Below are 14,171 nucleotides of genomic sequence, written 5' to 3'. Positions count from 1 at the left end.
ATGGGACACTTGCACCCTTCTGTCCACCTGATCTCTACAAGCCCTGATCTCTACAGGTCTTCCCTGTGGCATCCCACACGGGACTGCATGAGGCAGCTATCAGAACAGTGCCCTTCGAAAGGAGTTTCAGGGAGCAAGAAGCATGGTAGCAAGATGTGGAAACTCTGTGTTCAACAATGACAGCAAGTGTTCCATGAAAAGTAGAAGGCAATTGCAGCACCTAGTGTGTTGGGCAATGGAAGGCACAGAGGAGTCTTCTTTAATGGCAATGAATCTACCCAGAAGAGAAAACACTCCAAAGGGTGAGATCAGCTGAACCACAAACCTCTGAACCCAACCTACCTGTAGGACTGTTCCTGCACGAGGGTCTATCAGACGTATCTTTCTGTCCCTACAGGCTGTGGCAAGGAGACTGCCATCTGTGTTGAATGACATAGAAAGGACCACATCCCTGTGAGCATTGAGGATCTTCACTGGGTTTGAGATGACGGTCTTCATGGTGTCAAGGTTCCAGATCATTATCTGGAGAAATAAAAGAAAATCAGCCCTTTGCTGCCTGACCAGCTGGGAGCTTTTTGTACCCTATTAACCTCTTCTCTGCATGCATAGGTCTTGCCATCTTAAGTGGTTGTTCTCCAGGATTTAAAATATTCCCTGGTACTTACAGTAATATATCAGGGATACACTGCTCAGAATGTCAAATGTTCTAATTTCCTTCACAGCCACATTTTATACATAAGAGTGGCCACCATCAGTGCAGATATTTGCACTAGCATAAGAATGAAGCCAAATAAAAAAACACAAAAAAGTGCATGGCACTGCATATTGTATCTAATCCAGTAAAGGAGAACGGCAGAGTAGACTTAAGAGAGACTGGAAAATTAGCAAGTCCTTCTGAACTTGCAGCAATGTCCTTTTGCCTTTGGGGTCACCATGGAATTTCACCCTGGGGAAGGTTTATGAACTCTTTAGCATTAGTTCACAGCTTGAAATTAAAACAAATTTCAAAACACCCTGCCAAACAGGGTACCCCAGGAGGAGAGCTGCACATAGAACAGACCCACCTTGTAGTCATACCCAGAGCTGAAGAGGATGTTATTAGCAGTGGGATGCCATTCAATGAGACCAACTCTTCGAACATGCCCAAGAAGTTCCTTCTTCGGACTGGTAATGGTTTTTGTTAGCAAGGGCTTGGGGATCTCCCAGATTTTCACCTGAATGGCACAGGATGGGTCTTTGTGAGATTCCTGAGTAAGGAGCTGATTTGGAACTAATAACTATTATTCCCTTGGTATTATTATGCCCTTGATAGTGAATAGGAATGCTCCTGGCTTTATTGAATGCCAGTTATTTAAATTAGTATCTTTACTTTTCTGTGGGCCTGAGGAATCCTCTTTACCCTCTATCTTTAGCCAGCAGTTCTACCAGTTTGTTTTAACTTGGTAATTCAACACTTACACTTGGCCAAGCTGTCAACACAATTACAAAAACTTATTTCCAAGGGGAAAAAGTAAATGACAGATCTTGCAGACCTTGCCTCATAACAAACTTTGAGCAAAAGCAAGCAAATCTGAAATAAACTTTGAAGAGTCACAGAAAATATTATAGCAGTGATCAATCCAAGCAGTCATCCACTCAATACTAGTGAAAGAACTGAGAACTCCCCTGGTCAGATGACAACTATAGTATTGTTTGTCCCATAGAAACTGCACCAGTGCCGAACACTTTGCAAATGACACAGCCATTTGTCAAAGTAGACAGAGCCCACTCAGGTGGGTAAAGTACTCAGAAGCCCACATAGCAGATGTCCCAAAAAGAGAGACTGAGAAGCACTGCACTGAAGTTTATTCAACTTCAACTGGGAGTGTGGTGTCTCATAACAGGTCTACCTGCAGCCCTGGGTTCTTCTACAGGGATGCTGCATGAAGACAAAAAACCTCTGTCCTCCTGGAGTAGAAGAAGAAATAAAAGAAACCTGCAAAAGGGGCTTGACCTATGCAGGTATAATGAAAGAGTCCCTCACTAACTGTAGACACACAACTATTTAGGATTCTAACAGGTGATGAAGCCTTTGGCACAATGAAAATTACTATGCTTGTCATATTTTTTCCTAGATTTAGCCTGAAGCAAAAGAGTAATGCTCTTTGACGTAGATAGGTCATGGAAGTTAGCCACATCTGCCCAAGTCTCCCATTGTTTGGCTGATGAGGATCACACCTTTCTAAGACAAAGAAGGAGAGCTATAAATCCTGGGACCTGCTGGGAAAGGTCATGAGCATTCTTCTCAACTGAGGAATCAAGCTCATCAGAAACCTAAGGACTGCGGGGTCCAGTAGCCTCTAGACAAACTTCCAGAGTGGTAAGAGCTTCAACAGCAATCACTAAAGCAATAGAGCTGAGAGTGTAAGAAAGGGAAAAATAGGTTGTGTTCATACTGAGAACTGCCTAGAATGAGCCATTCACCCTGCATGCTATTAAATGGTTGGTGGTAAAAGCAGGGAAAAGCCCCTGGTGTCTCAGACTGTATTAAATGGCAGAAAGTGTCAGTGCTTAGTGAGCAGGAGTGGGTCTTGGAGCCAGCCCTGCCAGGTCAAGCAAGAACAATTCATGAACCATTTACCTTGCTGCATCTTGAAGAAAAACTGACAAAGCAAAGTCGCAGAATTGCCCTTATAAGCACACAGGACATCTTCAGCAAGCTGAATTCACATGTTCCTGATTGATGTGCCAAAAGGAACAGAAGGGGTAAGAGGATAAGGCCTCTCCCCATACCGTTCAAACTCTCAGTCCCTGTCCACTTGCACTGGCCTCAGTTCTAAGCCTGCCTGAAGCAGCACTGGGAACTGTAAAGGGCAATAGGTGAGACTATTGACTACTGACTCACAGAGACTATCCATCCCCTCCCATGACAAAAATTACCACTCTACAATCTTCAGCTACACACTGCAAAAGATAGCTGTGGTACCACCAAGGCAAGCTCCAGAAAGGCTGATTAATGGCCAAGAAACCTCTGAGGAATGTGGGTAATGGGAAATTTCCACTACCTTCCAGAAGCTTGTGGCCATCCTCAAAAGCTCCAGGGAGACACAATCCAGTAAGAACAATCAGATGCATCCTTGCACACAAGCCAGAACAGTGGCTAATGCCACAGTGAGGCTCAGAAATGGTGCAGAGCACCATACCTTTAACAACAGAATGCGAGGAGTCTTGGGCTCTGATGTCCAGCCCAGTGGAAGTAGTTGACACCTCTGGGACCCTAGAAACTTCCTCAGACTTCTCTCAGGACAGAGAAAGTGTTGCTGTGGAGACGTGCCAAAAGTACATCCAGTCCAAGCTCCCTAGTACAGGCCAGCACAACACAGATGTTGACACCATATCTGTCAGTGATGTGTGAATCCAACAGCAGGCACTGAGATGAAGGGGGAATGGGAGCAAATCTGAGGAGAGGTGGGATGAAAAGAATTTGTTCAATTTCTGGCTACCCTTCAAGAAAAGCACAGAGGAGATGGAGCCAGAGTCTTTGGAGGTGCACAGGGACAGCACCGAAAACAATGAAAACAAATGGCAATATGGGCACTCCCTGGTGATCAGAGGAGCCCTATTTTGCCTGGAATTTTGCCTTCAACCCCTGGAAGAAGGGACCAGTGAGGCAACAGCATCTGAAGCCTTGGAGATCTTCCAGCTCACCTGGACAAGGCTTAGAACAACCTGATTCAACTGACCTGCTTTGAGTAGGGCTTGGACTAAGTGAGCTCTAGAAGTCTAGCTACTGGCTACCAGGCAAACCAGTCACACTAAGAAACATAGTCTGCTGTCCTCTGTAGTTGGCAGGGATGGAAGAGGTATCCCTACATTATGTCATTGTGTAGGGAACCCCTAAGGTCCTGGTGCCAGGATGACGGGAAGGTGATACCAAAACAGAGAGCATATTCACAAACAGCAAGACTTCTTAGAACAACTTTTATTGATGACACCAGTGACAAGCTCAGTATTTTCATTGTTTAGATCATCAGGGAATGATTCAGCGCCAAGTTTCAGTAGGAAGCTGGAAAAGAAAGCTGACAGGGAGCAGCTTTCCTGCATAGACTCCAGAGTCCTGGGTAGACAACAGGATAAATATGACACAGCAGCATATCCTGGTGGGGATGAAAGCTAGCAACATCCTGGCCTGATACAAAAGGAAGACAGCCGTTAGATCAAGGGAAGCAATTTTTCTCATTTACTCAGCTACCATTAAACAGCAGCTGGAACACTGCATCCAGTTTTGTAGTATCTCAGTGCAATAAAGATGCTGATAAACTTAAGTGATTCCAGTGGAGGCCACCAGGATGCTCAGGAGGCTGCAGCACTTGCCCTTTGAGAAGCTGAGGGAGATGGGCTTGCTTAGCTTGGAGAAGACATGGCTTCAAGGCAAACTTAGAGACGCCTTCAATACTTAGAATACTGCTAAGAAATTTCAGCCAGGCTCTGTCTTGAAGAGCAGGGTGGTAGGACAGGATACAGCAGTTACTAACTACACTGGGGAGGTTCTGACTGCATATAAGGAAATATATTTCTCCATGGAAGCAGTGAAGAACAGGAACAGGTTGCCCAGAGAGGTGGTGAAACCTCTATCCTTGGGTTGCCTCCTGTGCTCAACAGACCTGCAGAGGAGAGCACCCAGGCTCCTTTAACACAAATGGTTTTGTGATTCTGTAACTGCAGCAGGAAGTTTTGAAGCTTCTGCTCATTCCTTATCTAAGGATCAAAAGAGAGGTCATGGTAGATCCTTCCTGCCACAGGTCCATCCGGAAACAGTATGAAAACTCAGCAGACAGGTTGGAGGATAAAATGAAACCCTCACAGACAGCCCGGAAATTTAAAGCCTTCAAAAAATAAAAGACAAATATATCCGAAGAAGCAAAGGAAAGTCACTACATGAAGGACAATTAAAAGAGCCTAGATTTCTAATTCAAGAGTGATTTTCGGCAGAGCTGAAATGTCTGAATGTGCACTAAGTCAGGGTTGAAGGAAATGAGAAGGAAAACCTCCCTGATGCTGTGTGGTAGAGAGTGAATATACCCAGTGGAAGAAAACATATGTGGGATCTCTGGAAAAAAGGACAGTAGTTAGTCAGGTGGCTCTATTGCAGAAGTCAACATCCCGCTTTTGACAGGACATGGAAAAACAACCTTTCATGGTCACTTAGATACGGGTTAAATTGCCCATTACAAACATTTCAGTTACTAGTCTGCACCTACACTGAGGCAAAATGTGTGACTGCATCTTAATTATAATAATACCAGGTAAGGCACTTATTGCAGAATGGTATGATGCAGATTCCTCATCTACTCCATAAGTGATCCAGCATGACTTTACAGAGTAACTGAGTAGAGAAACAAACTCAAATTTGCTCTGCAGGGAATTAATCTGAAACAGCTGCTCCAGATTACATTGTATTGAAGCTTTTGTTTGAAATTAAAGAGTTTTATAATGATTAAAATTGAATAGTAATTCCATTTTAAATTCATACTCTTGTTTTCTCATGCAAACATACCCAAAAAGACAGAAGTCCCCATAAAACAGATCTTTCTTTACACACTGATTTTGATATATCATCTGGAAGGTCTGACCCCAAGAGAAATAAATGATCTTACTTTTACCTGACTTCTTTATATGTATATGCATGCTTTCACATCTCAGCCATGGGCCTTGTGGTTTCTTTTTCATTTCACTCCCCCAAAAGGATATTAGCTATGTAACAACACCGTCGACAAGCTGGTAAACTTACTGTGGCATCTTCTGAACATGAAGCTATTACAAAGTCATTGAATGGGTTCCACTTGATGTCCAGAACATTCCCTCTGTGACCCCATATTCTGGGATAATGTGGGTCAAGCTTCCCTGTCTGGAAAACACATATCAACAAACCTAAGGTGAGCCATGTAATTACAGGACATTTTTAAAGAAGATCCAAGCCAGCTCCAGCAAAAAACCTCTTTCTCCTTGTTATGTTCCAAGTGCCCTGGGTGGCCTCTGTCTATTGAGAATGGGCTTTTGCTGTTCCTGCTAAGCAAGTCTTGATGATACCACTGAAAAGAAAGGAAATAGTTGTCCAGGCCTTTCTAATTACACATTGCTATGAAGAAATCTGTACACATGCAGCAGCTGAGACTGCTGAAGTTAGAACACAGTATTTGGTTCAGACACCAGGATAAAACTTTGAGGGGAAACACTCATAAACAAGTTGAATCCTCCATATTTTTTAAAGATCTTGGGGGGAGAAACACACACACCATAAGATTTCTTACCTCTTACCTCTTTCAGAAGACATTTTTTATAAGCAGGAAAAACATGTATATATATTTTAGCTTTTATTCTTTAGCTTCATCAGCTAGAGTTTATTTTTCAAGCAAAAAGGTATTTGTGACACAAATTACAAATGTAGTTTTTCTTTCAACAGCTATCTGTTTCTCCCTGATGGTGCTCAAATCCAGCCATTCACCAGACTGAACCAGATTCCAGACTCTCCTAAAAGACTCAAAGTTTGGGTGGCATCTTCACTACTAAAAATCCTGCACGAAGTGCACAAAGGAGTATTGAGAGCCTGATGCCACATGGGAGCAGTCTTGCATCAGGAGAAAAACATACTGCAGGCACAGTGCTACAAAGCCAAACCAGTGTATTACATGCTAGGAAGCCTGCTGGGAATTTTAGTACCATTGCAGCAGCACTTGCTTCTCCCTGTCAGAAGCAGGAGAAGTACGGACCCACTTTCTATCCAAGACATCTGTCCAAAAGCAAAGGTCAGACACCTAAAGAGATATGGTGGGAAGCTGGTCCTGCTCACTGCTTTATTTTTGTCCCACCTCAAAGAATTACAAACCAAAATGAACACAAATGCATGCTCTCATGGAAAGGAGACACTTGTGTTGGTGCTCTCCCTGCTCCTTTCCAGAGGTGGGCCTTAGGAGTGCACAGCAGAGGGAAATCAGTACTTGCTCTAACATGGATGTGGCCCAAATGTAATTTTCCCAGCCTTTAAAATGTGTATGGTTCTGAATGCAGAACAGGACACGACATGTAACTATTCTGGCCTCACTGGAAAGTTTATCACATAGACTGGGACTAACCTGCTTTAATCTGAACACTAGAGGGCTTTGAAATGTAAAAGACTCTGCTTTTTTAGACTACAGTCTAAAACAATTGTGACAAAGCAAAGTGACTTGGGAAGGCAGAAGAGAGATAAAAAGCCTTTAATAAGCAGCATTCCCCCACCCACAGTGTCCTTTTGTAGGCTTCAGAGCTTGATTTCAATTTGGCAACTCAATGGGCTGGGCAGCCAGCTCCACAACGATGCCTTGATCCCTATGGGAACTGTCCCCTCCTAGAGCTGGCTGGCTGACTGCTCCCCATTCCATGTGGGAGACTCCCAGGCTGCCCTGAGCCTGCTCTGCCAGTCCCATCCTGCAAGGCTGTCCTACCACCATGTCCCCAGCAGGCTCAATTGGCCTTGGAAAAGGAGTCCTTGCCCTTCCAGCCACCAGCCCCAGTGCAGCCTTGCATCCATGGGACAGAGCAGGACCCCGCAACACATGAACCCCCTGGCTGCCGATAAACACGTAGGACAGGTAGAGCTGCTGGTCTCAGATGCACATCTGTACGTGGAAGTGAAGCTCTTCACATGCTGGGGGAAGTTTTCATCTCAAAATTAGTTACTATTTCAGTAACTAATGTATTGTTATTCATGCAGATGTACCTGACTTCCACAGAGATTTGCAGGGATTGAAAATTAGTAATTTTTCAACCTCACACTTTCTAAACTCCCAGCACTTCTGAAGAGTAACCAAACTCAGAGCCCCTTGACAAAAAACACTTCTACTGGGACAGCCCTTACAACTCTCCCAAGAGCAGAGTTTGTACAGGGTAGATATCCTTCCTTTAACAGCCAGTGCTGACGCACTGAAAGGCTGGAGATCGCAAAGACTTAGATAAATATCTCCTTGTCTCTTGGGACTTTGTTCTCATTTTTCTATCCCTTTGCTTTATGCTGCAGAGACAGATGCAGTCTCAGCCAAGTCTGGTCATTGGAGAAGGAAATAGTCAGGCCTTTGCCACAAAAAGGAAGGCCACAAAACTGCTCTCTCAGTCAAGATCTTTGCTTGCTATGCACTGCATGCAGTTCCCAAACACATCTGTGCCAGACACCAATCTACGCACCCTAAGAAGACCATTCATCTCCCAGTTATAGTCACTGAGCCTGTGTCTCCTTGGACTTGCAAGATTAACAAAGGCAGTCAGTCTATTCAGCCATCTTCCTCCCTGGTGAGATGTGCTGCCATTCAACGGTACATCTTCACGAGGACCTGTCTGACACATCCTGCATCAGAAGACCATTCTCCAAGTGGCGGCAAATATCAAACTAATTCCTCTTCAGGCTGAAAGCAAAGGCCTGCTGAAAGGAGAGTATCTGTGGCAAAGAGCTACCTCCCTATATAACCTCTGCTGCTCTCAACCCTAACTCTCCCCCAGGCTCTCAGAGAGGAAAAACAGTGCAGTAGTTGAGAGCGGGATTTACGCAAACTGACGAGAGAGCTTGGTGCCCACAATAAGGAGCACAACAAGCCAGCAAGGAGGCACAGTCCAGAGCAAGGTTGAGCCTACATTTAAGCACATATTGACGCAGGCAGTCCCTCTAGTAGCATGTGCAGAAAGAACTCCAAAAAGCATTGGAGGGACAAGAGCAGCTCCAAGGGCAGGTTATTCACCCAGCCTGGAAAGTGTAGGCCTCCCTTTCCCAGCTACCATATCCTGCGTTGGCTAAATGTGATGTCCTGGCTCTTCCGCTTTTCCTCCACACGATGGCAAGGTTGTAACGCAGCTGCTGCCTGTGAATCCAGTCAAAAGTAACCACAGATCAGAGGCTCATCATGAGAAGGCAATACTGTCCCATGCATAGTCTCCAGAGCAGCTGCCTTTGGTTCCCTGCAGCTGTGTCCACAGTATGCTGTCTACCATAGTCAGCATTGCAAAGGATGGCAGCCACAAATACCACCACCAGGAGCACAAGTCAAAAGCTGCCTGATTTTACCAGGTAGGACCAGCTGAGAAGTGTATCACAGTCCCCAGGCTCAGGGAACCTCTTTCTGTGAGGGGCTGAGCCCACTCTCCACACCCAGCAAGGGTCAGGAACAGGTATTCAGAGAACGGCTGTACAAAGCGCAGCACGTACAGATAGTTTCCCCGATCCACCACCAATGGTCAACCCTCAAGGGACATGCATCAGAACTAACACAGTTCATAAAATGCTCTATAACTTCATCCTGGTTTACAACCCTTAGTTCTTCTGGTCTCATCAGCATCTGGAGCAGTGAGCTCTACATCTGAACTGCAGAAGAATTCACATCGGCTGATAACAGTTTGCTCCCTTTACCAGGATTCCAGGGACTCCATACCACAAAAAAACAAGAAGAATTACTCCTTATGCTTGTTCCTCATCCTCATGACAAGTTTTATATATCTCACTTCTTTGTCTTTTTTTCCAGACTGACTGAGGCCTAATCTACATCTTCCTCACATATTTTCATTGATGTACTTTAATAACCTTTTTCTGTACCTCCCAGTTCTACCATGCCTTTGAAATAAGGCAGTTATTTCTGCAGGCAGGTATTTCAGATCTGGATGGAGTGTTAAGCAGGTGTTAAGATGGAAGAATTACTACTGAAGACTAGCCTAGAGAGCTCTAGAGAGCTGAGAAAAGGTGAGAAGACAGAAAAATTAATAGTAAGCAGTGCAAGCACTCTCAACTCATTTTGCCAACACTTTGAGAGCTGGCTCCCACCCCCTGTCCCACAGTCACCAGCTTACAGATGCGGCTCTGTGATAAGGACAAGTTCTTCAGCCTCAACAGATCATCGTTGAGGGGGAAGAAGTGACTCAGTCAAGAAAAACAAGGCAAGGGTTAATTTTAGAAGGACTGTCTTTGAACAGCACCTGCAGAGAAGGAGATGAACAAACAAAGTCTAGGAGAGCCAGGAACTGTGCTAAATTCTTCAAGCATAGCCAGTTCACTTTCATCCTTAGCAAATATATATTGAAAAAGTGGTAATGCAATAACACCATCAATTAACTTTTAATTAAAGGCTGAACTTTTGCCTTTCATCTGTTCTGCCCTGATTCCAGAGAGCTCATAATCTCATATTCAAGTTAATCCACATTAGTGCATGCCTAATTTTTTCTGAAGCAATAAACATCAGATGGCCTGCTTCTCTCCCTCATCAGATCCGTAAGTCATCAAAACCCATAAACATCGGATTTGTTACTGAAAGGGAAGCTTCTCCAGCATCGATGCTTTAAGCTTAAGAGCTTCATTGGCTGATAATCATTTCTCCACTCTTTCACAAAGGAGGAGGTAGAGCGAAACATGCCACATTTTCCTTTTGTCATATCTGAAAACATGCCAGTAATGCAACTTTCAGATTTTGCCCCGTGTCTCCTAATTACTTCTATATTTAAAATTTCTCCTAGCACAGTTCCTGCTCTTTATACAGGAAATGCAAATGAGATGTGAAATGAATGAAGGTGCTAAAAAGCTGCAAGCAGCAATGTAAGAGATAAAACTAGACACAACCCAGGAATCACCTGCCAGAGCATCTGAGGCCCCTCCTATCACTCTGCAATCTGGACAGCTGCATTAACTGAATATCCTCTGTGTGATCTAGCTCCCTAGAAAGCCTGGCTTTCCTCCAGCCTCTTGATGCTCTCTCAAAAGCCAGCCTGCCTCAGGAGAGCTCACCTGGTGTATGGGAATGACAACAAAGGCCCCCCCGCACGCACACTCAGTCACCACTGCAATGAAGTGGGGGTTTACAGCGCAGAACTGGTTGTCGTGGACGTTGTGGGTGATGGGCACGCAGTCATAGCATTTCTCCTTACTGGCTGGTCTGCCATACACGTGGCGGAACTTGGAGGTGCGGTACTGCAGGTTCCACGACATCTGCAATTGGAGAAACACAATGCTCCGTGACATAAGGACCAAGCAAGGCTTGCAGACTCCCGCTCCCCAGCACAGGCTCACCCCTCCGCATCTGTGCTTCTCACATCAACCCTCAGACAGCAAGCAGCAGTCACTTTTTTCTCTGGTGGTCTTCACCCCTGTGGCATGACCTGTGTCTGCACCCGCTGCAGATGGAGTGATGAAGAGAAGAGAGTTCAGGGGAGAGAAGACAGCTCTCTCCATCACCAGCTGGGCTGTGCATGCAGTCCCTATCACTGAGGCAGGGCCACACGGCAGCAAGTTTAAGAGGAGATGAATCTTGGTAGCACAGAGCTCAGGAAGGATAAAAGATACATCTTAGGTGGGGAAAGCCTGAAAGATGGCAAGTGAAAAAGCCAGTCTGGATGCATGCTTCATTTAGTCCTGAGGTGGCTTAGGACCAAAAATAAGTCTAAATTTTGCACATATGAAGGGAAAAAAAGATCTGACAGGTTACAGGAATAGTTGCTGTCACCTCTTGGTTTTTTCCCCACTAACAATGAATGACATTTTGCATGACTAGTTTATAACTGCACCACAGCCTTCTAACAGGCAGCATTTTAAATGGTGTTTAAATTAGATACATAAATCATGCTAAACACAAGAACCCTTCCCACAGAGAGCACTGGAGCTTAACAGAACTCATGCAAGTGCTCTCAAGTAGGAAACTACCAGTGTTGGGCAGAAAAGGTCGTTCAGACTATTAACTCTTGCTCTCTCAACAAGACCTAGACAGTGGGGATGGTCCTACTGCCTAAAGGAAAAGAAATGGAGATCAGGCAAGAAGGTTATGGGTGAAAGAGATCCCCAGTCAGCTGTGAGTATGAGCAAACATTGGGAAAAGGCTTGATTTTACCCAGTACTGATTTCTTTAACATGAATTTGGTGAACACTGTTATCAGCAATACTGGATCAAAATACTCCAGTCTGAGATGGGAACCCAACCAAGCAGCTTGAGTTACAGCAAGACTTAAACCACTCACTCATGTGGGTAAACGTTTAAGGGGAGGCATGCAATGGCAGGAAATCAAGAGCGTCATCACCTGACAAGGGGTCTAAGCAATTCTAAACTTAAATATCCTTGTTGCTGGCATGTTTTTGCATCCTCTTATGATGACTGTTTGAGGTTAGGAAACTGTATTGCTTGATCCTGGGCTGTTAAACTGAAACTTTACAAGCACCCATCAACACAAAGATCCACAAAGCTCACATCCCACATCACACCAGAAGATGTGAGCTATCAATAGTGCTAGGACACAAGTCCTGTCCTATCTCCTGTTCCCAGAAGGAGCACAGTGTGGTCTGAAGTGCCATGACATATCTGCAATACAAAAGGGATAGATGCCCATTCTGAACACAACTGTGGTGAGACACATGGAGACACAAGTAGCAGCCAAGATAGAGAAGCTGGGAAGAGCTGGGCTGGGCAAAACACTTCTCTGCAGGGCTGTCCTTAAGCAGCTCCCAAGTTTTGGGAAAACATAATGTTACTTGCTGCACTCCAGCCAGCTATAACAGGTCTTTCATCTTTTATTCTCCACTCCTGCAAGATTGTCAGCCACTCAAAACAGCTTCCTGGCAGTAAGCAGAGCAGTCACTTGTGCCACCAGCTCCATTCCCCACCATTCTGTCTTGCAGGCAAGACCACCCTGAATTCTCTCCCACCCTGGGTGAGTCCTGCAGCAGAGCAGGCCCCACCTTCTCCATAAGGGCCTTTGAACTCCTCGATGACCCCCACACTGGCATGTTTCCATGTACACCTCACCGTTTCCATTCCCCACCCTTGCCCACCACCTCAACATTAGGAGGATGGTCCTCTCCCTGCTGGAAGCAGAGGCAGCAGCGGGCTCACATCATCAGAGCTGACTCCATGGGCCACAGGGAGTTAGCTGCAAAATCCTCCCCAGAGCAGGAGGCAGAGGCACCTCCATGGGGAGGCCCTCCCCCGCATCTTCCCATGGCAAGCAGTAAACCTTGGTGTACAAGTAACTTTTCCCAGTTCTTCAAAACCTACTGAGGCTACAGCTGCACTTTCCACCTACCTCCCCCATCCGAGGTGCCACTACACTACAGCACCTTCTTACCAGCCTTCTCCTGGCCCTCATCACACAGCCTCCCACTTGCAGAGGAAAAGCGAACTGGACAAGGAGGTCCTGACAGTAGCAGGGCTGCATCCGCCCCCCCTCTGCTCACAGTGCCACGCCCATCCGAGGGCGCTGGGATCTACCAGAGGCCTCTGCTCAGTGTTCCCTGCAGGGTCCTTCTTTTCCATTTTCAAACATTCGCTTCCCTCTTCTCTGTTTTCGGGTTTTGACAGTCACAATTATTTGGTTTCCTTCCTCTCCTTTACTGCCACACATGGTGGAGAAGAACACACAGGAACACCAGGCAAAAGAAAGTGATATGACCACTGTCCAAACATAGAATCATAGAATGGTTAGGGTTGAAAAGGACCTTAAGATCATCTAGTTCCAACACCCCTGCCATGGGCAGGGACACCTCACACTAACCCATCTCACCCAAGGCTCCCTCCAACCTGGCCTTGAACACCACCAGGGATGGAGGATTCACAACTTCCATGGGCAACCCATTCCAGTGCCTCGCCACCCTAACAGGAAAGAATTTCTTCCTTATAGCCAATCTAAACTTCCCCTGGTTAAGTTTTAACCCATTACCCCTTGTCCTACCACTACAGTCCGTAATAAAGAGTCCCTCCCCAGCATGAGGTCTCCATACAGCCTTCTCTTCTCCAGGCTGAACAGCCACAACTTTCTCAGCCTATCTTTATACAGGAGGTGCTCCAGGCCCCTGATCATCCTTCGTGGCCTCCTCTGGACTTGTTCCAACAGTTCCATGTCCTTTTTATGTTGAGGACACCAGAACTGCACACAATACTCCAAGTGAGGTCTCATGAGAGCAGAGTAGAGGGGCAAGATCACCTCCTTCGATCTGCTGGTCACGCTCCTTTTGGTGCGGCCCAGGATATAGCTGGCTTTCTGGGCTGCGAACACACAGTGAAGCCGGCTCATGTTCAGTTTCTCAACGACCAACACCCCCAAGTCCTTCTCTGCAGGGCTGCTCTGAATCTCTTCTCTGCCCAGCCTGTAGCTGTGCCTGGGATTGCTCTGACCCAGGTGTAGGACCTTGCACTTGGCAT

The 14,171-nt window shown here is 45.7% G+C and overlaps 2 protein-coding genes across 3 annotated transcripts in view; both read right to left on the bottom strand.

Moving 5' to 3' along the window:
* Positions 1-14,171, bottom strand: part of LOC130605329 (actin-like protein 7A) — a 159,893-nt gene that overhangs the window by 59,681 nt on the left and 86,041 nt on the right. The gene's annotated exons all lie outside the window — the stretch shown is intronic.
* The window catches only part of CORO2A (coronin 2A), a 53,001-nt gene that overhangs the window by 10,078 nt on the left and 28,752 nt on the right, over positions 1-14,171 (bottom strand). For both annotated transcript variants that reach the window (XM_057420737.1, XM_057420738.1), the window contains exons 2-5: positions 10,775-10,975; positions 5,771-5,887; positions 1,065-1,214; positions 343-522 (exon numbers count right to left, since the gene is read on the bottom strand). In XM_057420737.1, coding sequence (XP_057276720.1) covers positions 343-522; positions 1,065-1,214; positions 5,771-5,887; positions 10,775-10,975 — 648 coding nt within the window. The remainder of the gene's footprint in view (positions 1-342; positions 523-1,064; positions 1,215-5,770; positions 5,888-10,774; positions 10,976-14,171) is intronic.

The sequence above is a fragment of the Pezoporus wallicus genome, unplaced genomic scaffold (genome assembly GCF_028554395.1).
Source record: "Pezoporus wallicus isolate ANWC-B61680 ecotype Strahan unplaced genomic scaffold, APGP_CSIRO_Pwel_v1 contig_6822, whole genome shotgun sequence".
NCBI classification, from domain to species: Eukaryota; Metazoa; Chordata; class Aves; order Psittaciformes; family Psittacidae; genus Pezoporus; species Pezoporus wallicus.
This window is presented reverse-complemented; position numbering and strand designations above follow the sequence as displayed.